Source organism: Aulostomus chinensis, chromosome 14 (genome assembly GCF_037954235.1).
Source record: "Aulostomus chinensis isolate RoL2024-O1b breed Wild chromosome 14, RoL_Achi_v1.0, whole genome shotgun sequence".
Classification (NCBI taxonomy): Eukaryota; Metazoa; Chordata; class Actinopteri; order Syngnathiformes; family Aulostomidae; genus Aulostomus; species Aulostomus chinensis.
In genome coordinates, this window is record NC_141333.1 from 24,833,430 (window position 1) to 24,859,480 (window position 26,051).

At 43.6% G+C, this 26,051-nt stretch overlaps 2 protein-coding genes across 5 annotated transcripts in view; one reads left to right on the plus strand and one right to left on the minus strand.

Moving 5' to 3' along the window:
* Positions 1-19,023, minus strand: part of wwc3 (WWC family member 3) — a 33,674-nt gene extending 14,651 nt beyond the window's left edge. For all 4 annotated transcript variants that reach the window (XM_086224961.1, XM_086224960.1, XM_086224959.1 and 1 more), the window contains exons 1-5: positions 18,206-19,023; positions 4,506-4,615; positions 4,186-4,386; positions 2,189-2,265; positions 959-1,038 (exon numbers count right to left, since the gene is read on the minus strand). In XM_086224961.1, coding sequence (XP_086081087.1) covers positions 959-1,038; positions 2,189-2,265; positions 4,186-4,386; positions 4,506-4,615; positions 18,206-18,351 — 614 coding nt within the window. In that variant the 5' untranslated portion in view covers positions 18,352-19,023. The remainder of the gene's footprint in view (positions 1-958; positions 1,039-2,188; positions 2,266-4,185; positions 4,387-4,505; positions 4,616-18,205) is intronic.
* Positions 19,024-21,825: 2,802 nt separating this feature from the next.
* On the plus strand, positions 21,826-24,087 carry cldn33b (claudin 33b). Its single transcript, XM_086223971.1, has one exon. The coding sequence runs from the start codon at positions 22,039-22,041 to the stop codon at positions 22,696-22,698; it is 660 nt and encodes a 219-aa protein (XP_086080097.1). The 5' UTR covers positions 21,826-22,038; the 3' UTR covers positions 22,699-24,087.
* Positions 24,088-26,051: the final 1,964 nt, after the last annotated feature.

Sequence of the window (26,051 nt, forward strand, 5' to 3'; positions counted from 1 at the left end):
ACATGGCAGGGAGAACAATTAGCTATATTGCTGACAACAGCTGTAGGGTCCTCAACCCTAGTGGGCAAAAACCAGTGGGGAAAACAATAGGACACACACACACACACACACACACACACACACACACACACACACACACACACACAAAGGCACAAACACATACACAAAAACTCAAGAGGAGCACGCCTCCATTTTTCTCTAAGCTGTGTATTCTACCGGCTATTCTGGGAATCCCTCCAGTTGTGTTTTATCTGACAGATAAGAGACTCTTTGCCAGGACTCAGGAAGTGCAGAGGAATTTGCAGCCAGATATCTCTGTTTTTGAAACTGCTCTCAAGCTCAAGCCCACGCCCCCCCCCCCCCCCTTCCACACAGCAACTTCCTCTCCAGGCTGAGCCTTGGCTCCCTGCACTCCACTGGTGCATCCTCTTCCTGAGGTGGAGTCCCCTTTTCCATCAAAAAACTCCCTCCATTTGCCTTTTCTCAAACACTCTCTTTTTCCTCCGAGAGGCGGAGCTTCTATTTCTAACATCAAACTTTGGAAGAGCTCTGAAATGTTCCCAGGACAAAAAGACACTATGTGTATTTTGGAAATCAGCACAAACTAGAGGAAAGATGGGGAACTTCCTTGAAAATATGAGCTTAAGATGAGCATCTCCTCAATATTCTGTAGAAACACTCACAGTTTCCAAATGCGTCAGAGGGCCTTTTGCTCACTTATCTTTACAATCTCAGCCCCTTGATGAGCTGGTGATCTAGTAACATCACTCTGTACATCATACACAAGGGGAGACAAAGAGAAGAGAAAGACAGACAGAGTTGAGGACTGAACAGGAAGGGTAAGAGAGAATGAAAACATGGAAAGGGTCTTTGGGTGGGGGAGCAGTGTTGTAGGAAGGAGAAGGGTGGCCATGGGAGGAAGGGTGGGTCTGGGACACAGAGGCAGAGGAACACTCACTCCTGCAGGGTCTCCACTCCCATTTCCTTATACTGCAGCTCCTGCTTCACCTGGGCCAGCTCCTGCTTCAGTCTGGAGAGCTGCAGACACAAGGCCAGGCACCGGGTTACCATGGAGCACAAAGGGCTTCTCTCACCACCACCACCGACCCAAACTGCTTACTCATGACTATTCACATGGAGGAATGCCGGGCTGGGTTTGTACAGCCCCCCCCCAAGGTTTTGATTTAGAAAAATATGATACTTATGTATAAGGACATAATGTGATGTAAAACTACGGCTGGGCAATGATTCAGTCCAGCGCTTTATCAAAACAAGATTATGTTAACAGAGCATCTGACCAGTCAGACAATTATGCTTCCTAACACTTAAAATAATAAAATAAATGTTGTATGTGATTTTTATAACTGTAATAATCTGGTTTAGAGACTGTTTAGGTTGAATATGTTGGGAGGAATGTGGAGGGCAATTTATTCTTTGTAATAATAGATAAAATATACCACGTAAAAACACAAAACACAGTACGCAAGACCTGACACCATCGGACCCCCTTTCAAATACATCTGGACCCTACATAGATGGTGGTATGCGTGTGTAGGCCAAGATATTATTACCAGCACACTCTCAGCCAGTTCTTAGTCTCAATCATCCTGCTGTTGCTCTAGTTTTCCCACATGGGGAAAACAGAAGAACATCTCATGGGACTGAACACTAATGATCACACTGTGTGTAATTCATTTTACAGAACATCTGTAATAATTATATTCATATTGATAGATTTCCATTAGAAACGTAAACTCATTAGTGTCATGACGCTGAATTCAGCAATAAATCACTTTAGCATAGATGCGAATGGCTACCGCATATTCTCTCGGCAGATTTGTGGATGCGGCTCGTGAGTGGGAAGTCTACATTTAGGCACCAGTCCAGAACACACTTAGTGAATGAATATTACCAGTAACAGAACAACTGGAGCCTCCTCATCGTGTTGAAATGTTCCTGATGCAGGAAGCACCTCACCCACATGACGGAGCGAAGAGAAATGTCTGATTTGGCCCTGTTAGTCAGTGACCTAGCCTCTGCCTGACCCTTTGATGATGATCTCATCCTCATCCTCTTGAGGCCCCGGGCCAGAGCCACAGTATCCTGTAGGGGCCACACCCCAGCCCCCTTTTCTGCCCAAAAGGGGCCCCTTGCTGCGGCCCATTGTTCTCCTCCGATAATGACTTACCCGCTCTCTTCTACAAGCTATTTCCACTTTGATTTGGTCGGGGTCGTATTTCGCATTTGAGGATGAGCCGGAGAGCGCTGTGAAAACATAAAAAGAAAGTTGGGGGGGGTGATTAGTGGATAGTGCGGATTTTTAAGGTGAACAAGATAAATACATGAATGGGGATTTGGTGTCATCTCTCTGCCTTCACTCTCAGTGAGGACACCCCCTGGACCCTTTGTGTGTGTCAGAGGGTGAACTGGGTGGAGGTGGTTAAAAGGGAGGGTGGAGTGAAGCAGGAACAGGGAGTTTAGAATCATTTCTATAGATCTGCAACCTGCAGGTCTTCAACCCCTCTCTGAAACAATCTCATAGGCCATGTCACACCTGCTACTTAAGGCCTTTGCATACTGAGTCCATTTTTTTTTTTTTGAGGATGTGTATTTTAAATCTGGGGGAAAAAGTTACGCATAGATTCCTTGCGCGATGAGTCCAATGCATTAATTTTTTTATTCGATGCGAAAATTCACAATACGAGACAAATGGAGTGGTGAAGCAGTCAGGATGGTTTTGTGCTTCTGTCACTTCTTGAAAAAAGAAAAAGAAAATGCTGGTTTCTTCTTATCCTAAAACAAGACAAGAGCAAGGAGGGTTCCACCTGCTGACAAAGGAGCTGCGGAAATATCCTCATCACTTCCAGGTGTATTTCAGAATGTCAGGGGTCCAGTTTGATATGCTGCAAGCTATACTGGAACCACACAATGAAAGAAGATCACCAGTTTCTGTGGACCAACCGACCCTGAACCGCAGTGGCAGCATGTTAGAGGTACAGACACAAAGAGACTCTCTTTCTCTCTCTCGTTTCTGTTCATTCTTATTAATCACACTCATTGTTTTTGTTCCCCTGTAGGCTACGGTGGCTGCAAATGGTCAAACGATCATTTAAACATTTTGCAGGGATGTGAAAAAAAAAGCTGAACATTTAACCTGTACTGAAAAATCCCGACGTCCAAGAACTTGGAAGCTAGTCTGTAAATATGGTTGATACTGCACAAGGTTCTTTTTTTCTTTAAACACGCGTCAATTTCAGACAACAAAAACAGACTCAGTGTGCAGGCTGTAAGATCCTTCCAGAGCCATCCGATCACCAGTGGTTAGTCTTAACACCAGTCGTACACACACTCAAAGTGTCCTGACTACGTCCGGAGATCCTATCACTGAAACCACATATGGAGGTGGTCTGGGCAACATGTGGCCACATTCTTTCAGAAGTGTGTCCACAAATGCGTCCTGGCCCACACTGAAGGACTGCCTCATCAGCTGATGTCCTTTGTTAAAGCAGAAACCCCACAGCCGAGCCCACGAACGGCAGAGCGCTATTACAAGCTCCACAAGTCTGACCATGTCAAAAGTTCATAAAGAGATATTATTATGGCTTCATTAAACATCTTCGTGGTTTGATTTATTAGGAACATTCTGAGAAGCAGCTGCGATGGGTATCGTGATCATTTTTTTCCCCTCTGCTTTTAATTTCCAACTGGTAAACACGTGAAAGTAGCGCTGGCGGTGCTGCATACTCTACGATTTGGAGCGAATGTCTCTTGCCCATCAGCTGATCTCTCTCTCTCTCTCACTCGGTCCCTCTCCACTCAAACACCAGACATCAACGCTAGATGGTTATTCCTGAAACATTATAAATTTCAGACATAAATAGATGCATTGATCTACAGCAACAAAGAAGAAATTTCAGCAACATGAAACAGTGTTCCACTTGTAATAAAATCAAACTGTCTCAGGTAAATACGCAGATTAAAACACTGAAAACTGAAGTAATGTGGGAGATTATTCCCACACAGAATCACAAGATCCAATCACAGAAGACTGCATGTGAAGACGCATGTTGAAGCAGCAGCAGTGCTGTCCATGTGTGATCGGATGACATAAGGAAGGATCCTCCTCCCAGGTGTGCACAGGCCCCTCTATTCTGTGTCAGGTGTGGAAACTGGAGTGTGTCTTACTGCTGCTGATAGAGCGGTTGTCCTCAGAGAGATCATGGAAGAGCAACATTTCCTGCTGAGCCAGCTCCAGACGCTGCTGCTTGATAAGGTACATCTCCTTCTTGGCTTCGAGGGCCTCCTGGGCCACCACCAGGTACTCCTTCAGCATGCGCTCCTGCTCCTGCCGCCATTGAGTCCGGGGGTTCTCAATCTGGGTAGTCTCTAACAACAGGGCACAGTAAAATTCGCTAATAAATGAATGCTGAAATGCAATAGTTTCTTTGAGACCCAGCAACCTGCAATAATGAGCTTGTTTTGGTGCAGACATCCGGGATACTCACTGTTGATGTGGTCAATGTAGTAAACTCCCACTTGCTGGTCATAAACTTCCTCCCACCCGAGAGGCAGTTCATCTCCAACACAGTCAGCAAACGTCAGCGGCTTGGTGATCCTACGACATACGACACATGAAATCAGTGCAGCTGTCACACTGCGGATGGCGCCTGCACATGTGAACCTGAGTCTGCTGGCTACCTGCTGTTTTAACAACCCCAAACTCTTCTTTTTCATCTTGAGAGAGCCTATCACAAATATGACTTTGAGATGATGTCATCCCTGGAAACTAGACTGATCTGGATGTTCCTACAGCATCACCGGCTGGTCGGCGAGGCTGAAAACGTTCAGTTCCAAATGTAGCTGTGGTTCCTTCCCATTGCAAAGTTAAACGGCATTAATCATGTTAAAGAGCAAAGGTCTGATCGTCTGAACTCTGTATGTGCCACCGCCTCACAGCTTCTTTCAAGACGAACCCCATCACAGGTCATCAGTATCAAAAGGTGCACATCGTGACTTTGATTTTATTTGTCCTGCTGCTTCATTTGGTAAACATGACGATGTGATTCTGAGATTTCCCCGCTTGGAATAACACCAGAATCATTCTGTCTAACACACTTTTTTTTTTAATAGATTCTTCATATCCCAGAATTTCAAATTAAAATAAAAACATTTAGAACCTTTATTTCTAAGAAAAAAGTTTAAAAAGTTCTTCCATTAATTGAGAAACTAATTCCAGACCTTCTGCTTTTAGAAAGTGAACAGGATTAATGGATGTACATAAAAAATATCCATAATCAAACATAATAAAATTCTATGCTGGCAGAGTTACAAACTCACAGTTTACAAGGTTCAACTGAGTTCAGATGGTGAAAATGTTTAATCTTAAAGCAGCACTGAATGACGTTTCTTTTGGTGTGGGTGAACACAACAGTGACATACTGGTAGCAGACTAGCTACTCCTGAGACAAATATCTGGCTCTGAAGCTGACGCATCCTCATGTTCACCACATAACCGTGTTCGTCTGTCCCAGCTAAAGCTTTTTATCTGACAGCTTACTGCTGTGGTGGACGATGACATTATGAGAGTGGTGACAATCCCCCAAAAGTTGTGGCTGGAAAACTGGACAACTTCATCTAGCTATAAACTTCAGTTGTGGGGAGCCACAGAGTCAGGCGATAATTCTCAGTAGGATTGCTGCTACAGGCTGTGACACTCACAGTGCATCGTCATTTGTCATGAAACAAAAATAATGACATAAATGCATCCACCAAGCCTGACACATTTTTTTCCTTAACCCTAAAATAGTAAAAGGACAGTATTTGTATAATAGCTTTCTACTCTACCGATAACTCAAAGTGCTTCACCCATTCACTGATGGCGACAGCATTAGTTAGGGTTCACTGTCTTGCTCAAGGACACCTCAACAAGGCCTCTGGAGGAGCTGGAGATCAAAACAGGACCCTTTTAATGACTACACAACCCACCAGACCCCCTGAGCAACAGCCATCCACCAGAGGGGTAAGGATTTATTAGTGGTGCTTCCATCAGCAGGCTGTGACAGTGATGGGGCCAAGCTAATGACATCAAGCTGATGTGCTGCTGATGCTTCTAATCTACACTCAGAGAGCTGTGACCTAGTGGGCCTGATGACAGCGACACATACAGCAACTGTCTGTTTGCCATTAATCAGCCAGGCAGCAACCATCAGCCCTCACAATGCAGACAGGTCCTGGCGAGGTATGCATACAATGAGGGGACAGCCCAGGGAGAGTAGCCGAGGCATTCTGCACCGCATTCCTCAGGAGACCGTCGCAGAAGCTCCACACACACACCAGAAGAAATGATCCCAGGGCAAAGGTTGATAAAGGAGGGTATGGTGAGAGAGCAAATTAAAAAGGAAACAGTTATTCACCTTTTTTTAAACATCAAGAAGTATCTGAGATAACGGCAAAGACATTAGCAGCTCATCAGTGTTGTAAACACATTATTAGTGGCACAAGCTTTAGTTTTTGCCATCCTAATCGAAGAGGAATCCCACGGGTTTCTCCAAAAGCCCTCAATAACGCTTTACATTCAATAAACGCCCTTGACATTACACACGTTTTGGGTGAAGCAAGCCGTCTTGATGGACGATGTGCAGCTAACTGTGCATGGCCGGATCATAAGTCAATATTTCAATTTGACTGTGACCGCAACTCTCAGGTATCTAGAACCATCAGCTGCTCACACGATCAAACCTGAAATACAAGTTCTCCTTCACGGGACGTGACTATGAAAACATCTGAATTAATACGGTGACGATGGGTTTGCCATATGATTGTAGAAACAGCGATGTTCACCAATCTTTTTATCTTTTAACATTTCATAAAACATTGACAAAATTCATGAATGATTTCCTTACATGCTTTGTTGTTTCGAGGAAATCATCATAAACCCGAAGATATTTCGTTAACAATAACGAGCATCAAATCCTTCAGGACCTGAACAGACCTTTTTGTCTTGTGAGTAAATTGTACAACAACAATGAGTCCCCTCAGCTGTCACAATCATATGAGTTGGGAAGTTTTAACCTCAGAGGGTTTTAACTCTTTCCATAACTGGCCGCTACAACTGTGGAAAATTCCAATGTGAGGATTCCAAGGATTCCCTGTTATACAGAGGGTTAGGACATACAAAAACACCATAAATAATATGCAGAACACAATATAACAACCACTCCGAAATTATAAAATGCTAATTATTCCTCTCTACTTTAGAAAAAGAAATGCAGATTACAAAAACATTTTTCAAGTTTAAGTGCAAGACACACAACTTTGTTACTATAAAACCTATATTAAGTACTTGTGCATTTGAGAATTCAAACTTGACTAAATATTAGACCAGATTCCAAAATATTTGTGATGTCGCAAATTGTGCTCGTAACCCTACTTCCTAGAATCAAATTTTCAATAAGCAGAGAGAAAATCAACATGATTAGATTTATTCTCTTCAGTGCTGCCAATTAAGCCCAGCACATGCAGACTTCCAAGAGAGAATTTAGATGACAAAAATACACATCAGCCCTCACACTTGTCGGGGGGGCTTGATAGGCCTTATTTAAATAACACAGATTGCCTTTTGCTGCAGTCTTAATACAGCAATACAGTCTTAAATACTTCAGCCTTCTGGTCACTCCAACTTCTGGTCATCGCGTGGAACAGGGAGCACAGGTTTTTGCTTTTGCTTTACCTCAGAAAAAATGGGGGATCCTCAGATCATCATATAAGGTTCCATAAAACACAACATCAAATCATGACCAAAATTATTTAGATTAACATCTTCATCAATGAATGTGGAAAGACCATGTCTAGCTCGAAAATTCAATTTAATTCTCCAATGATATCCAAACCCTCTGCCTTTGCTACCATCTTCTCAAAATATTTGAATAAAATACAAGGCCTAAACTGAATCCTTCTAGTTTTTTTCCTCTGTGTGTGTGTGTGTGATCCGACTCTCCTAATCAACTGACAGCTCAACACTATTACGATATTATTTGTCACGTCTCACTGCTTGTTACAAGGCAAGCACCCAGGTGGGTGCCTATCAACAAAAAAGTGCCGCACATCCTTGATAGCACCTGTCTCGACATGCAGCCATTTTTAAATACCTGCACAATCGACGAGAGAGCGCCAGCAGCATGGTGACAGTTAAAGGAGGTGACTCAACCATGCGCACAGAGCCAAAGATACAAGGACAAGACAAACACAAGCACACTCCCCACCAGCTCCTGCTCCAAGTGTTTGTTGAAGGTAAACAAATGTCCAGACATTAAGTGCACTAGTAAATGCTTAAAGAACACTCAGACAGGACAGCCACACACCTTCGCCGTCAGGTTTCATCTCAATAATGAGTAAGTGAGGAGTGATGACTGGAAGAACAGCAAGCTGAGTCGAGAGAAAGCATTCCCAGGCAGTAATTGCTATATATGTTGGATTACAGCTGTTGTAACACAAGAGGCTTTGGATGGGAAGTCATGTGATGTCAGAGAGTCAGTCCAGTCCTGAACTGTCCTCTTACCTCCCAAGGGAGTCAGAGGCATGAAGGAAAACACGTCCTCTCCCAGATCTGAATCAGAGAATAACTGAATGTCTGGTTTGTTGTGCAGTCTTGTGACAGAAGCCTCTGTTTTTCCAAGTCATGTCTTGGTCTGGGGAGACGGTAATCGCTGCGCCACAGACTCATACAGATGAAGACACACACACACACACACACACACACACACACACACACACACACACACACACACACACACACGCACGCACGCACACGCACACACACACACACACACACACACTGAAGTCGACAGCAGAGGAAGGGCAATATTGGCTGAGTACAGTCGGGAAATAAACTAACTGCTCTTCATGTATCAGCATATTTTCAGGACCCTTCTTTGGAATATGAAATAATGACCCCAAAGAGCAACATGACATGGGTTAAAAGGATGCTCTATTATTCAGTTTTTCCCCTCAGTCGGAAAAAAATAATTGTGTCATGTTCTTGTTGGACTGACACAGTAACCCTGGCTCAACTACTGTCTGCTGACGCTGTGACCTGGTAACCAGCCAGCGGGGTAGATGCCACTGTGGTATACAACTCTCTTGTCATTAAAAAGGACCTCCTAAGCCGTGACTGTCAGGAGGATTCGGCAGCAGCACGGCGCTATGGATGGCGATGTCAGTCATCTGACATTCCACCTTTGACCCTCACTGGAATATCACCACCATCCCAGCCCACAACATTTCAGACAGACATTTGTGGTCCACAGAGGATTCATTTACCTTATAACTTCATTGCATTTATATGATTCACATTTGTGGTTCTGTAGAAAATGTCCCAACTGCTACTGGAAGGATATGAACACAAAATTTACCAAGAAATTTGGGGAACATAATCATGTCCCTCACAGGAGACATTGTGGGAAGGTCTGGTGTTCCTTTAGCTTTGCATATAATGTCATCATCAGGTACAATGTCCACGTGCTCCACTGTTCATGACCAAATCCTCACAAAAAGTGTGACAATCACCGCAGCTTGGCTTTCTTTCCAGTGAGCAGCAACATATTTGCTTTCTTTAGCATGTTAGCATCACATGGTTTATAAAGGCAGGTGGTGCAAATGTTTACTAGAGTACCCTCAAAACCCCCCTTTCAGCTTTTTAGGTTCCACTGTGGTGTAGACTCATAAGCTCGAGTAATAATTCTGCAGCTGTTTGATTGCAGCCTAAATTCAGAAACCCCCAAAACATCGACCACAGCGGAACAACACCTGAGAAGAATGAAGCACAATCACAGAAATCATCAAGAATTTACGTCACGATCCAGCTGTCACTAAATCACTACATCGCCACAAGGCCAGTTCAGAAGAACCGGCAATGGCCAGCAGTTTTTCGGCGCAGCTCTGACATACACCAGAATATGAGCTTGCATTGAGCCACATGGAGATGTCAGTTTGGTCGCAGTAGCCTTTTAGCTGCATCACTTAGTTTTTATTCTCAAGCCTGGTGATTCAGAGACAAATGCTGACTTTGTTCAAACTATAAACCAGCTAACCAAGGTAGACGGCTGAGTGATAGATGACTCTTAGAGAATAGGGATCAGCCCAACTCTAATATAAAGAATTGTTTTCACTCACTAAAATCAATGTTGGCCCCAGTATTCCATTATCGGTCAGGTAGTATGGTTAGCTAGGCTCAGCAGTAAAAACAAGTAAGTTATTCTTTGTGCAAAACGTTGAAACATTCATGATCCTCTTTCATTCAAAGAGGAAACAGAAAATGAGATATCTGAAATAGAAAGAGAATGACGGGCATGTTCAGCTGTGGAGGACTTAAATGCTGCAGGGCCTGCTTGACTCTCACGACTTCCCTGATAAATATATTCAGTTGTCAAAGACATCCGCTAATTCTAGAATAATCTGTGCCATCCTGGGCTGTCTCAGAGGATATTTCTATCTGCAGCAGCCCCCTTTTGCCCGGCGACGAGCTGGTGCATGAGAAAGGCATGTGAAACTGGAGTCTGGGCTGTCGGACCCCGTCTGGTCGGGTCATCCCCATCAGCAGCAGCAGCTCCTCAGCCTTTGTTCCTCAACCACAACAATGTGCAAGCCAAGAAGTGCCAAACGTATGACTGCATGACACCAAAAATAATATTCCTTGGTATATTTAATTATGGAAGCCAAGATGCTACCGGCTAACTGTCCCCTTTAATCACCACACCAGCAAACTAACCTGACAGCAGCAGACAAGCTGTTCATACGGTTCAGAGTGCTGCTGTCCATCATATACTTCAGCCAGTTGACATTAAAGCCTAAACAACATCGTACATGAAGCAACACAATTCTGCAGGTTGCCGTTTTGACCTCTTGCTTTCCTTCTGTTAGCTCTTCTCCTTGGGGGGGGGGGGGGGGGGGCAGACATTGAGAGAAAAAGAAAGGCCACAAGTGTTGTTGCACTAATGCCGTTCTGTGTTAAAAAAGGAACGGGACAACAACTTTGTGAGGAATGTCACTTATGCTCAGCCTCTCTGGGGACCTGGGGCAGCATTTCAGAGCCCGGCTCAAAGCAGCTGATAGACAGACGGACCCGCTTCTCCCTTTATCTGTCAAATCTTATGGAAATAGGTCTACTATAAGTAGACCGCCATCTCTGTCTCTGTGCACATTTAGACAGCGTCTGGACACATGGGAAGGGCTTTTCTCTCTGGGTTGGGTCAACGATGACAAGAGCAGAACAGTCATGACAGCTTTCTGCCAGGCTGGAAGGACTGTCCAACTGAGAGGAGTAAATATTGAGGTGGGGTGGGGCGCACAAACGTTGAGAAAACCCCTGCCATCCTCCAGCCTGGGTGAGACACATGAATCTAAAGCGAGTAGCTAGGGCCTCCGTCATGAAGCAAGACATGCGAGTTAGTGAGACAATTTCAGCCTCTCAAAAGCAGTTCACCTATTCCTGAACAACAGTTTCCTCCATCAACTCCCAGACATGGAGAGAGTTCTGTTTTTTTCATTACTCCAAAGCAGGAGTCTAAACAAACTGGTACTGTGGGGAGGTTTTGGTCGATCACACCGTTGTCTTTTGTTCCTGTCCACTTATTTAGACTTTTTGGAAATTATTTCATAAATATTGGGTTTCAGTATTGGTACAATCTCTACATCCCTTTACCTTGGTTTCATTACTGACATGCTATGTTAAGATGATTCCCACCCCTTAAAGGTTTTGTTGGCAGCTGGTATAAAGGCTATCACAAGGTGCTGGCTTCAGAAAAATGTGTCTGATGACCATGTCTGTCAATATTGTTGAGCATTTTTATCTTCAGGAACAGATGACTTACACCCCACCATTAGAAAAAGAGTGACAAGTTATGGAGAAATGGTGTTTATTTAGCACCTCAGGCAGATTTCTTATAAATATTGCACAATAAGTTTTTTTTCCCTCAGTCTGAGAAAAGTTGCCACAATTCAGAGATTGACCCTTGATTTACCCTAAATAAATAAAAGTAAAAAATAACATCAGGCAGTTCACTTTTTGATGGGACTTTAATTCAGAGGGAGAGTTTGATAATTGAAACACAACGTGGCCAGCGTGCATTGTAAACCTGTATGCGTTTTGATACTATTTATCACGGCCGAGTGTGGGGATCTGGAGGCATTAAACCAGTGTTTTACATTTCACAGTGATTGGCCCTTCTGCTTTGGTAAGTGGGATATGTCAATCACCACGGTAACCTATGTCAGGATCAGACTATAGATTCTAAACCAATAAAATCCCATGGAGAGAGACTAATCCTCTAATGAAGTTTCTGGGATGTCCCACTATGGAGAGTCTTGCTTTTTGCGTCTTTTTAGGCTTTTTTTCTTTTGGTGTGACAATTCTTGCAGCGTGCGGCCATACGATGTTGACCAATAGGATGGCAGCTCTCTCTGATGCACTCATGTAAACATCACGGTGAAGACGAAGGATGCATCTGTTGCTGCTGTCAGGCGTAACACCGAGACCAAGGAAAGATTTGTTGAACTGTGGTATTTCCCTGCCGTTCTGACCTCTCCTCAAGGGATCAACCTTACCATGGCAGCTGAGTAATAACGTTAGCTCTCTGCTACAGTAGCATCATGTTATACTGCTGAATATTTTCTGCTATGGGGTCCACAATCACTTCTTCTTCTTTTTTCAGAACACAAGACTGCCAGCATCAGACACTTCCGTTGCCATGATTGACAATATCTCTTGACGCTCCACGTGGATGACCTGGACTAGAGGGGTCCAGCAAGATGGCTGACGGCTCTTGTGCTTTTGCTAGTTTCTCGCCTGAGACACATCAATGTCCAATGTGATTTGATGATTCTGACATTACCACTGTGAAAGGCAAAAGTACGGCGTTGTCTGATCCTGCAGACCTAACCTGCTCCGGAGCAGATTCAAGATAAAGAGAACAAAGACCAGACGCTGATTAAAGCGAAAAAGTCTTGAACTCGTTGACCTGACATGATCTGCAAGGCGACATATTTACGAGTTTAGTTTGTTTTTTTATTCAGTCTTAGTTTTATGGGTTTCAGTAACTGTGGGTGTGTTGCTTTTAGCCTGATTTAATTCATCATGTTTGTTAAGGATGATGGTTTATTCTTCCCGAGGGAAGTTGGAGGCCCTTGTGTATGTGACCCGTCATCTGAAGACAAAGCAGCAACTTTGTATGCGCGTGCTCACAACTGGCTCAAGAAAACCTGGGTTGAATGAACGAGCTCATAGCCACCATTGCAACACTGCTCTGTCAAAGACAGCTAACCCAAAGATATCCTCGACAAGTTTTTGATGAAGTCGCCTGGTTAGCTTTGCAGAAATAATGTAAACAGTTTTAGACCAGGACTCCTCCATGAACTAGCTCAGCTGTACAGTAAAGTCCCCCTGCAGTCAAAAATGTTAATATTCTAGTTCCTACATTTAAATGTCGGAGCCATGTGTTGAGTTTGACACTGGATGGAATACTGTTCTCACATTTAGTAGTCAAAGTGGGAATTTGTTCAGTGAAAATCTGACTTTAAAATGCGGTCCCATGACCATAATTTGTGATATCACACATATTATGGAAGTTGTTCCTGGTCCAAAATTCAGCGCGCGCATGTGCGCGCGCGCACACACACACACACACACAAAACGTGGAACTTTATACAGAAAGAAAAAGAGACATTACAGAAGTAGGAGACATCTTGTGTCCAGAAGTTAAACACATGAAACGAAAAATAGCTTTGTATTTATGTAATCTGGAATTTTTAAAGACAGCAAAAAGGTGTTGTTTTAAGGATTCTAAATGTGATAATCATTGTTTTTCTGCACATTTTAAGACACTCAGTAGCATTTATGAGTATCGCTGTAAATATCAATACATGCGTGAGGAGATCTTTGAGATAAACTAAGTTGCTTCATATTTGGAGCACAGATATGAGGGTTGTGCCATTCTGGCAGCTGTATCACATCTGTCTGCACACTTACCATTGCTGAAAAATTCTGTACGTATGAACTCTTTGTAAAGTTGTTATATCTGTTTACAACTACATTTAAGTGTGTTACAAACAAGTTACTGTGTTTCATACAGATGTCAGCCAAGTGCTGAATTTACATCTAAAATGTACTCTTGGGTACATACAGGCTACAAAAAAAAGGCTGAACCAGTGTTGTCATCTCCATTATTCTTTGTTTTTGAATAAGAATTGTGCAGCTATGTGGAAGGGAAAAACAACAATGGAGGCCCACAGCTCTGAGCTAGTCCAGTGAGTTTGGCATGTCCTGTTTAGGTAGCATTCTTCACAATATACACATTAAACACAAGCAACCTTCATGTCCTGGCTGCACACTCAACTTGAGAGTGAATGCAAAGTTCGACCTTGAGAAATGTATTTTGCTGGCTTTTTAATTGTTGCATATTATTTGACTTTGAAGTGAAGAACCTAGGGGTGCTGGACATCAGAGGCATGCTTAAGTGAAAATATAGGTGGTAGGAGGTTTGAACTTCCAAAACTCAGAGCGAGGTGAAAGACAAAACTTATTGTCTTCTTGTGAGAAATAACACAGGAAACACACGAGCAAAATGACACCAGATCAAGTGATGTCGTGTTCGTACCCTCCCCCCACTAACAGACAAAAAAGAGCCATCATAATGAAAACACTGGGGGAAGCAAAATGAAAGCCGGGTTCGGCGCATGTGAATAACCTTTCGGTGCTGCGAGCACAGCTCACCCTTTCCAGAATAATTGAATTTGGTGTGCTTTGTGACCAAGTATAAAGGCCTCCCTTTGGTGAGCGGCAGGCCGGCCATGGCTGTTGCATAACAGAGCTAATAAAGGAGGCCTACCGGGCCCAGGATGGAGAGGAGGAGGCAGACACGTGGGAACTGCCTCTGTTCTGCTGCTTTGTCTGGGGCTGCAAGCAAGCAGAGCCCCTGGGCATTAGTGTAGGCATGCCTGACATAACGCTCATTCCAGAGCCACAAAACAGCCCCGCAGAAATGCTTGGCTTATCTGCAGAGGCTGGCAGGGCTGCCCCTGACCTGCTCGAGCTGTCCGCACACCTTAGAGACATTGGGGTAAAGGTAATAAGTGCAGGAAATACACAGGATTTGCAAAGCGTGAGGTTTAATTCCCTCTTGATGTTGGGAATAGAGCCCTAATCATAGACGGATACAATAATCTGCTGTTCTACGTTGAAATAAACTGTGTGTAAACTGAGAAGGCATCAGTTTCCCAGGTATCTGCACACTGCTTTCACACATCGCTCCAATTTTTCTCTACATGCTGTCATCTAACCAAAACAGCTCCTTCCAGCCGCAGATACAACCAGCAGGAACAAACTTGAACTATGGCTGGTGCACAGCTGCACTGCAGCACATCTCCATCATCACCGACAATTATGTTGTGGCTCAAAGGCCCTTGAGTTTGAGTGATTACTTGATAAATCCGCCATTTATACGCCTCTTTAAAAGGGTCAGCAGACTTGAGCCTCAAACACATCAGATGACCCACGCTGGGAGCGGCGCGACACACCAGATCACGGGACGGCGGTACCTGCACAACATATATTCACGAAAGCTGTAATACTGGGGTTTTGTTTCTTGAGAAGTTCAGAGACGTTCAAGGAATTTCCTGAGGTGACAGTCTCACAAAAGTAGGGCGCAAGTACAAGTTTAGTTGCTGCAAAATAAGGACCCCTTTCAGCCATCAATCAAACTGATGATTATCACATGAAACTGTATCCTCTAAAAAAAAAAAAGGCGAACTTCATGGATGATTTTTTTTTGTTTGTTTGTGCCTAAATCTGATATGTAGACATTTTACAACCTATTGGGTAGCAAACATTTACCGATGTTGATGTGACCTGCATAAAACAATTTATATATTATTCACATCTTGTATATACTTTTAAACACAGGGTTAACATTGTAAATTTAACAAAGTGAGGTTATTATTCATTCCCAAGACATTTAGAAAAGCCTTAAATCATATATTCCCCGCATTTTCCTCCTAATTCAACAACAGATGCAAAACTGGGCTGACATATATAATCCACTGGGCTGATATAATTGTAAAAAAAAAAAGACCAATATCTGCAGAAACCATTTATGTGCCAATATCATCATACAACCCTGGTGTGATTCACAATTTCCTTCACCAGATTGTCTCGTCAACATCCCAAAGACAGTCTGGCCACACAGAGCAGAACATCCTCCTAACAGAGCCACTGAAACAAGGGAATGTTTTACCAACTTCCAAAATAGATGCTCCTTCATTTTCATTAAGCGTTTCAGCTCTTCCTACATCAGTTCAAACTAATCTTCATCCTGGCGAACATTAAGATGTCCAAAAGGAGCCACATCGTTTTAAAAAAACCCAAACATTCAAAAAAAACAACTGCACTCTTCACTTCTCTTCTTCTAATTCCTTGTGACACATCTAAGGAATCTGCTCACGGTCACTTTCTAACCAAGTCTCTGGCTTGTACATTATCTCTTGTGGCAGAGCGTCACACTCCATTACAGTCTGCAACTCGTGACGATGATGATGACCTACAATAACATGCAGCTGATACCAGACAATCCTCAACTACCAGCTCTTGATTCTCGCTGCGCTTCAACAGATCAGCCGTCAAACCCGGCTGCGGGTGAGACTCGCTGCGTTCGTCTCCATGCATCTATCAGCAGCTGTTACAAAGAAGGACGTTTGTTAAGAGCGGCAACACAGAACCAATAGCTGACACATTGTTGTATCCTGCACGTTGGAGGAAAAGTCAGCCTGAGCTCTGCATCGTGGCGTGATTTATTGGAAAGTCTGTATCAGGTGGTGACTGCAGACATTCCTCTGGCCGGGATCCCCTTTAAATCACTGAGCGAGCACCCGAACGAATGCACAAACCATTCTTCAGTAATGCAAATGCAAAACAAAAAACAAACCTATCCACCACCCCCCTCGGATGCTGACGATGAGATCTTGTGAAACTGCTATCAGCCTCACATAACAATGGTTAATCAACTCGCAGGGAGGAGGGGGCCTTCCAGGAAATCAATTTTTTTTTCCTTATCTTGATGGCATGCACGTACTACACAGTCAAAATCAGCGTTATGAAATCTACTTGAAAATGTCCACGTTTAAAGAGGAAGGGACAAGCAAAGTTACATGGTCAAATGTGACTCATAACTCCGATTCCAGTGCCTTCCCCTCCTCATACAGGAATTACAGTTGCAATCAAAGATAGAATTCCCAGTAATCTCACTGCTCAGAGTGCCTGATCGAGCCCGTTTCTGGGCCGGTGAAATCCCAGTCCCCACAAAAGCACATCCTTGCAGCTTTCCCAGTGGCCCAACAAGCATTCCTCACATATTTTCACAAAGATTTCTGGGAGTTGGAGTTCACAGTGCTTGCCCTGCTACTCTCTCCGCTCTCCAATCCAGTGAAACATTTTCAGTTTTTTGGGGTTGCTGTTGTTGGGTTTTTTTTGGAAGTGAAGTGCAACTTTATGGAGCAGACATGAGAGCTGCACTTGACACACAGTCTTTAGGAGGTGTCTTTTATACAAAGGGTAAGAAAGGAAAGGGGGTGGGGGGGTAACAATAGCTCTCTGTTAGGTGTGCGAAGCAGGAATGTTTCAGGTCACTAGAAGTCATAAATCTACTGAGCCAAATGATGAGTGTAAACGAGGGCTGAGACAGACATCAAGTTTCCTCTTCCATGAAGAACAGACAGATTAATCTCAGGTTTCACGAGTGGAGACTAAATGCAACCTAGAAACACAGCAAACCGGGAGGGTTGCTGAGGTCTACTACCGCGTCCAAACCGGTTAGATTTGACGTTTAAAGCAGCACATTGATAACCCGGGAGATGAGCTGGGAGGCGGCAGCACGGTGTGCTACCATGGGCGTTACATCCCGTGTTTGTATGGGAACTTCTTCAGGAGGTGGAGAGGCCAACTGCTGCCAAATCTCAGCTGATTCATCCGTCGCTGCTACACTTTTAATCATAACCTCGTAACATATCATGTTAAAGGGACTGGAGGGACCTTTACTGCCCTGGCCCGGGGGCTGAACCACCCTGCCGGGCATCCCCTCCTGTTAATCAAGTTTGTTAAAAGCAAGTAATCTTCCATTATAAGAGTGAGCATAATCCCAGTGCTCCCAGGCCTTTAGCATACCTATCTCTGGGGTCAATCCATGAAGTTTGCCGGGTGTTGTGGTCGATGAAAAACACTCTGCCATCGTAGTCCCGGGCTTCCTCCCAGCCCGCGGGCAGCGGCAGCTCCGAGCTCTCTCTCCGCTTACCGCCGCTGACCCACGGCATAGCGTCGGGATGGTGAGAGGGCTCAAGCCCACTGCCCTGCTTCTTATCCCCCCGAAGAAGTCGGTCTTCACTGCATTACAACAAACTCTACCTCGACGCACTTGTCGGCGCAAACAACGGAGACGTAAATAAAAAACTTTCCACCGAAGTTGTCCGTCGAAACAGTCCCGCTGGAGGTACATCCACGTTTCTTTCAACACCCCCCCCCCCCCCGAAAAAAAAAACTAGCGCAGCACTCTCACGGTCCTCTGTCCTCCATGTTCGCCTCCTCCACCATATTTCATTCCTCCGTGTCCATATTCGGGAAGGACCGCATTTGCATAAACGGTCGGACGTACGAGCGAGCTCCTCCGTCCAATGGGGAAACTTCGCTTCTCGGCACTTTCCAGCTTCTTAACGCAGCAAACACACGCCGGATGACTTTAGTGCGGCGGTTGAGCCCGACCGCTGTTCAGCTAGTTTGGGCTAAAGAGGCGACGATAACTGTTAGCAGCTGTTCATCTCCGTCGGGCAACAACCTGTGGATCCGCCAGGCAGTTTAGCTTTATAGAGTAAAAATGTGTTATTGTTGTTCTTGTTACACAAACACAAAATCGTTAAAATAAATGTGATTGATTTATTTTAAAATCAGGGCAATTACCATCAGCCGGAAAGAAATGACAGACCAGTGGTTTGTTGTTTACAGCGGAGTAATTTTAGTTAGACACCAGCGCTACCTGCTGTCGGTCTCCGTCATTCCCTGCGGTCAAAACTCGGTGTTTTGTTTTGTTTTTTTGAACTTTTGCTCAGTTCCTGGAGTCTTGTTGGATTATTATTATTTTATTTAATATGAGAGTCACACAATAGTGGCCCAGTGTTGCTTTTTTGTATTAAGAATCCAATCTAAAACTAAAATTAATTAAAAAAAATACATCCTATGACATTTATTTCACTATGAAATTCAGAAAATCTATCATGTGACTGAACAATCTTTATTGCCAATTCCCGTACCATTAAACTATTAATGCAACATCCCTTGGTTAAATAATTTAATAACCAATGTAATATTGCACCTCTGTCACCGAGGCTCCCGGAGGCTCTCTGGAGCCCCCTGGGGAAGCCCGACTTGCACTTCGAGAACCACTCTCTTAGACATGATGGACTTGGGGTTTGAAAAAAAAAACAAAACCGCAATTTTTATGTTTTCTTTTATTTAAAAAAATACGTAATCTGTCACCCTGTTTGGTCGTATATGGTCTCAGCATCGCTGGGACCCCCAGACCCCTGTTTTAAGACCCTCTACTAAGGTCACTGATTCCCTTTGGAATTTTGGGATATTTAAGACAAATGATTAACCCATAAACACAACAACTACTAGCTTGCTAAGATGTTGCTATTATCACAGTTTATTGGCAGACAATTTTACAGGCCACTGCAGAATATATAAGGACCAAATGTAACAGGATTTCTCAACAAATAGCTGGAAAAATGCACGCTGATAATAAGAATAAGAATATTTATTTATCCCACACTGGGGAACTTTAAATAGTTTCAGCAGCATTTAGAGAGAAGAAGAAAGGATAATATACATTAAAATGAAAAAACATGAAATGAGACAAAACAAAATAAAAAGATAAATATTAACACTTATATTAGACAATTACAAACAAAAATTACACAAAGAATGAAAAAATAAGAATATCTTATTGCACCATCATTGCACATTGCTGACAGCAGACATGTGAATGTGAATGTTCAGCGTGTACGGGCTGATGGCTGATAAGTGCATGCACACTCTTTAATTCATTAGTTTCACTTCGATAAAACTAACGCCGTGTCATAACAACGGCCCTGACCTGCAATAATTCCTCACTTCATCTCTAATTCATAGAAATGGAATGGACAGACCATAAAGAACCCCTCTCTGTGTCAGCCAGTTCATATTACAACATCTGATGGGACCATCAAAATAAATCAGTGACTCTCGCAAACAGATGAACACTGCGACCCCCATCAAGTCATTGCGGTAATGTTGTTTAATGCTGTGTTAGTTGTGTCGAAGTTCACCCATTCATTTTGCAAGGGAATTCATGTCTTTGTAAAAGAATCTGAGTGACCGTTTGGAGCTGAAGTTGTGTTCTGGGTGACACTGGGCTGTTGACTGCATCTGTCTGTTACCAGCAGGAGCAGCAGCACCACTGGCAAAACCCTTCCTCATCGTTTCATGTGCACAGGAAAATAAAGTTTGCATTCAGGGTGAGGATTCATCTTCCTACCTGTGTACCTTGGGAAGTGCGTTTCTGAGACGGGTGTCATCAGAGCATGGCACAAGTGGGTCTGCACGACAGCAGTGTGTGTGTGTGTGTGTGTTTGTGTGTGTGTGTGTGTGTGTGTGTGTAGCAGAACAAACTTGTAGTTTTTGTCATGACGTCAGCTCAGTCAGCTGAGCATTTGTTCTCCACAAGAGGAGGAGTTAATAACAGGCTGGGGATTTTATCTCTGCATTTTTATCTCTCGCATGTTTGTTTGTAGTGTGTACAGCCTTTTGTGTGAACATGTGTATGTGTGTGCACGCGCACGCGTGTGTATTTATGGCTGGGAAACACTTTCTCACATCACATCTCTGATCTATAGCCTCCTACGATGATTTCCCACAGGCTGTGGAGCGTTCATATGAAAGAACACAATAAGCAGCTCTGTTGTTTTACTTTCAGTCACATGCAGTTGAGTGCGAGACTAACAGTCCTGAAGTGATGAATATAGTTTTAAAGCCATGCATTACTACGGGTGTCATCATCGATAAATCTCCCTGTCCTCGGAGGCACTTTTAATTATCCGTGTGTGACATACAGTGCATTTTAGATTACAGGGAAAAAGCAGAAACACAAAGAATGCATGTGCAAAGCAGAGGAGCTCAGTCAGCGTCATGTCAGCTGAGCACCTTTGCAGACACTAAATGAGGGAATATGTTTTGGAAGAATGGCGCTCACTCCTCCACACTTCGCCAAAAGAAGCATCATGGTTTCCCTAATGAGAGATCTGATGTTTTTTCCTCTTTATCGCCATCTGGGTGGACATGGATACTAAATGAATTAGCTTGAAGGCATTTCTAGAAGATTCCTCTGAAGGACTCGTGATACATTCATAACAGTGCCTTTATGATTCTCTATACCTTTTCCTTTACCAGGTGGACAGCAGTAAGTGCTGTTTCAGTTGTAATCTAAATCACACAGTTGATTGTTCCAGCCTATGTAATAACCTGTCTGTGTATTTGTGGCGTATCTACATGTTTTAATGGCTGTCTCCGAAAAAAATGAGACATCGGGGAGTTCATTTTTGCACATACAGACACTTACATAATATCCCGTCTACATTTAATGATGTCCCCTGTGGCCTTTTGCACAAAATGATCTAGTGGAAGACGGGCAACCTCTACCACTCTACTGCTGCCCCTGCTGCCCATTGGCACTGCAGCGGAAGCAGGAGGACCACAAAGGGGAGGGCTGAGCGGGCCCCCCTCTCCTCCCTGCAACAGCAGATGCCTGCTCCTTTGAGTGGTTGTGAAAGAGCTCAGAGGCTGAGTGGCCAACTCAAATTATCAGTGGTGGCGAGCAGCGTCTGTCCATATCCCAGGCCTCTCCATCTTAAGTGCATCCAGAGAAGAAGTCTTGCAGCTCTGTTGAGCGTGGAGGCCAGAGTGAGGGGAAGATGGACACGTGTGCCGGTGCTTTAGAGCTGCTGGGGATGCTGGTCTACGTTGGAGCATGGCTGTGCGCTTTAGCCACCACTATCTTACCACAGTGGCTAACTATGTCCACGGCACTGCTGCCGGTAGAGAGCTACGAGCTGGGCCTGTGGGAGACGTGCGTGGTCCAGGATGTTGGTGGCATGGAGTGCAGAGCTTATGATAGTCTTCTGGGCCTCTCCAGTGACCTCAAGCTGGCCCGTATCCTCATGTGTACCTCCCTCGCTGTGGGCATGTTGGGAATTCTGGTGGCTATACCTGGACTTTACCTGGTCAACAGCTGTAAAGAACACAGAGGTTCTCATACTAAGAAGACTTTAACCATCACAGGAGGGGTGCTGGGGATGGTCTCTGGGGTGCTGTGTCTGATCCCCGTCTCCTATATGGCCCATTTCGCTGTCATACATTTCTTTGATGAAAAAGTACCTGAAGTGGTGCCGCGGTGGGAGTTTGGAGACGCCTTGTTCTGCGGCTGGGTTGGAGGATTTCTCCTCGTAGTGGCCGGGATCCTTCTGGTCTCCTCTTGTCAATGTTCACAGGTGGAGCCTCAGCCGGTGCTGCAGCGGAGGTACCAGGTGATGAATACAGACATTTCCTTCAGGAGGCGGCCAGAGTACGTTTGAGGAACTAAATGAGACGGCAGCATGTCAACCTGCCTTTAAAATACTCTTTTTTTTAATAGAAGACGGACAGTATAATGGTTGCTTCAGCGCTTGTGGAAAAATTGTGATAAAAAGCTTACAGGGTAGTTTATTAGAAAAACAAACAAACAATCACACAAGACAGAAAAATAAGGAACCTGCTGAAGTTAAAATATTTTTCTTGAGGAAATGTTTTATAAAATGTTCTACTCTAAGATGGCTTCAGGATCTTTCTCTTGTCAAGACAGAAAATCTTATAAAATGTGTTTCACGTGACACTTTAGTTTTTAAAATGCTGTGATTGTAAATGAGAACTAAAACAGAAATAGAAGAAGCACAGATTACCTGTGCCTACCTACGTTTGATCATGTGCTGCGTTGCGTCGCACAGTCAGATGATTCACATAAAGTTATACTCAATTTATGATTTTGTCTGTTTTTTCGTACTGCACTAGGTGATCTTCTTTTTACGAACATGTTGCACATTTATTTTTGTTGATAAAATGAGATGGTACGAAACCAGTTATGTCAGCGGTGGCTGCTCTCTGGCTCGTCTAATGCTTCATTAGTCACATAACCATGTAGGCTTCTTTGGTCTGAGGTGGTCCCTGCTCTCGCCCTCTTAGCTGAGTTGCGGTGGTGGTGGTAAGGGGGGGGTCTTGTGGAAACACAGCTTGAGACTAATTCCATCAGATTTCCTGGTCACTCGCTGAGCTAAGCTGTGTTTAATGAATGCTTTAATGGGCAGCGTGTACTGTGAAGAATGTAGACCAGGTTACCCTCACGGCTCCCGCTTTGACATAATTACACAAATTTGCCAAAAGGTCAGAGGCCACCGCTCTCTTCACTCCGACTGCTGCCTCTGTCACTGACAGAGGTACAGTGACTCACCTCTCAAGGAGAATGGCGATTAGTAGCTTTCACATGTTTTTCATGTAGTATAGGAGGACATTAATGAGACATAATGATGTCACCAAAATATACCGTGGTTCAGGGGCAGGAAACACGAAAGACTTTGCTTTTGGGGATAAGTAAAAGGGGATGGGAGTGACTTTGTCAGGAACAAGAGGGTTGGGAGGCACCCTTCTATCATCTGACGCCAAGCAGGCTGCATGGAGGCGCTGGTGTCACCCAGTGTGAGGGCAGTTATCTGCAGGGAGACCAAACAACTGCAGAGATGCTCCTTTTGATTAGCGTAAAGTGCTGTGGGGCTGGTTTACACAAAGGAAATGGCTTGTCTTCTCCTCATAAAGAGTTATGTTCGAATAGAGACAAATAAAGCTGCTCCAACGGGGTCGACGAGTTCTGAATTTGTCATTGATTTATTTTTGTTTGGTTTACTGTCGCATGGCCCTCTGTTCTGACAGCTCAGGTGGAGATAAAGATCAGACAAGAGTTTGATAAGATATGATAGCAGCGGGCTGGATATTGCAGGTGTGTGAAACACGTCTTCCACAGCTCCACGCCCACATTTAACAATTGTCAAAATTTCCCCTCACCCTCTGTGTGTGTGTGTGTGTGTGTGTGTGTGTGTGTGTGTGTGTGTGTGTGTGTGTGTGTGTGTGTGTGTGTTAAAGCAACAAGCCAACTTTTTGGCAGATGTTGTCCATCCTCCTGTGACCCAGACATAAAGGGAGATACCCTCCTGTACTCCGCGCTGCATTAGAGCGAGAAAAACTGAGGCAAGCTACCTGCTAGTTAGCATAGCACAATGAATGGTAGTGAATGGGAAGTGTTAGCATTTCCACACAGGAGGCGATGTATGGGGAGTATAAATGAACTGTACAGGATGTAAACTGAGGCTTGATTAAAAAGATCTTGGGCTTTATTTAATATTGCATTTCACTTTGATACTTCTGCCATGATGGAATTAATTTGTGGTTTCCAATGCAGTTTGTTGTAATTAGGACAAATTTATTTATTTAGCATTTATCAAGGCTTTTGCTTCTTTTGTTATACAGCTTATCCGTTAAGGGGGGGGGGGGGCTTATCCCAGCTGACATTGGGAGGTGGGGTTCACCCTGGACGAGTCACCAGTCCATTGCAGGGCCTACTTAAGATATTTTTCATTTAATTTTTTTTCATATCAGAGTAACCACTTATATATCTTCATTTCCTTTTCCATTTTCCTGTAACTGAGAGTTCTTCCATATCGTCCCTGTGGCAAAACAAATTTATGTCATCAGCAACTGAAATGATGTCATTGCTTTGACACCTTACAAATACCATTCATGCACAAAATTAACGGTAACAGTCCCAGTTCTGAACCCTGAGGAATCCCACACATTACTCTGAACAATTTTGGTTTCTGTGAGTTTATGTATAAGTATCTGTTTTCTAGATAACCCGTGAACCAAATGAACGCAGTCCCTCTTTCTCCATATCTTTGAGGTAATAGCTCATGATATGGCGCCACATGATTTTTTTTTAGGGTGCAGAAATACTCCTACAGCAAGTGATTGAATTTCTTCTATTTCTTCCATAAATACTAAGGATGAATTCATGTTCTCTTGCTAATTTTATTGTCAGGAAAACGTACAAAAAATTAAAAGTTAATGGTCCTCTGCAAAAAATTTCCCACGCGAGGAGGCACAAGCAACAGGTGAGGCTGAGTTGAACTTGTTGGTACAGTTTAATCATTCTCAAAGCTCTCATGCAATAATTATTCCTCTAATCTGTGCTTTTTACAAATGAAATATGAAATGATTTTACCTCTGAGAGCAGTTTTTAACCTACACAGGTTATTGCTTTTTTGACAAGAGCCAAAAAGGTTGTGAAGGTTGGTTTAATCTTTGACAATGAGTTGCACTTCACAAGATTATCATATGGTCTCTTTAGTAAAAGTTTAACCTGAGCAGTATTTTTGATCTCCAACGGTTCGGTCAATAAAGTGGAATTATAGAATCATTAGTGAATCATAGGGTGGCTGACTATGGAAACCCTCAAGTAGATTACCATCAGACTTTGCTATCCCCTATAACAAGTTGATCATTTCATTCATTGCCATTTCAGATGATTACCAAACCAAATCTGTCAGGAGTTTATCAGCCTCAGATTTAGTGAACTGTAAGTAGTTGTTCATGTTACTGATCACCTTCCTTCCTTAAAACCCTTCTTATCGTCCATTATAGCTCAGAGTAAATGACTTAGCATAACAGATTAGATAAAACATAACCAGCTCAAGGTATTATGTCAGGCTTATCAGCAGAGGGGAATGTGCAAGTGGAATGGGAAGGACTTGGGAGAGACGAGTGGGAATTGAGGATGAATTATGTGAATACTTTTCTCTTATCTGGAGGAATGTTGCTGCACAGTTTTTAGAGGTAATTCTATTAC

What these genes read in the sequence shown, in the direction of transcription:
- cldn33b (XM_086223971.1), top strand. Translation starts at nt 22,039, where the DNA reads ATGGACACGTGTGCCGGTGCTTTAGAGCTGCTGGGGATGCTGGTCTAC.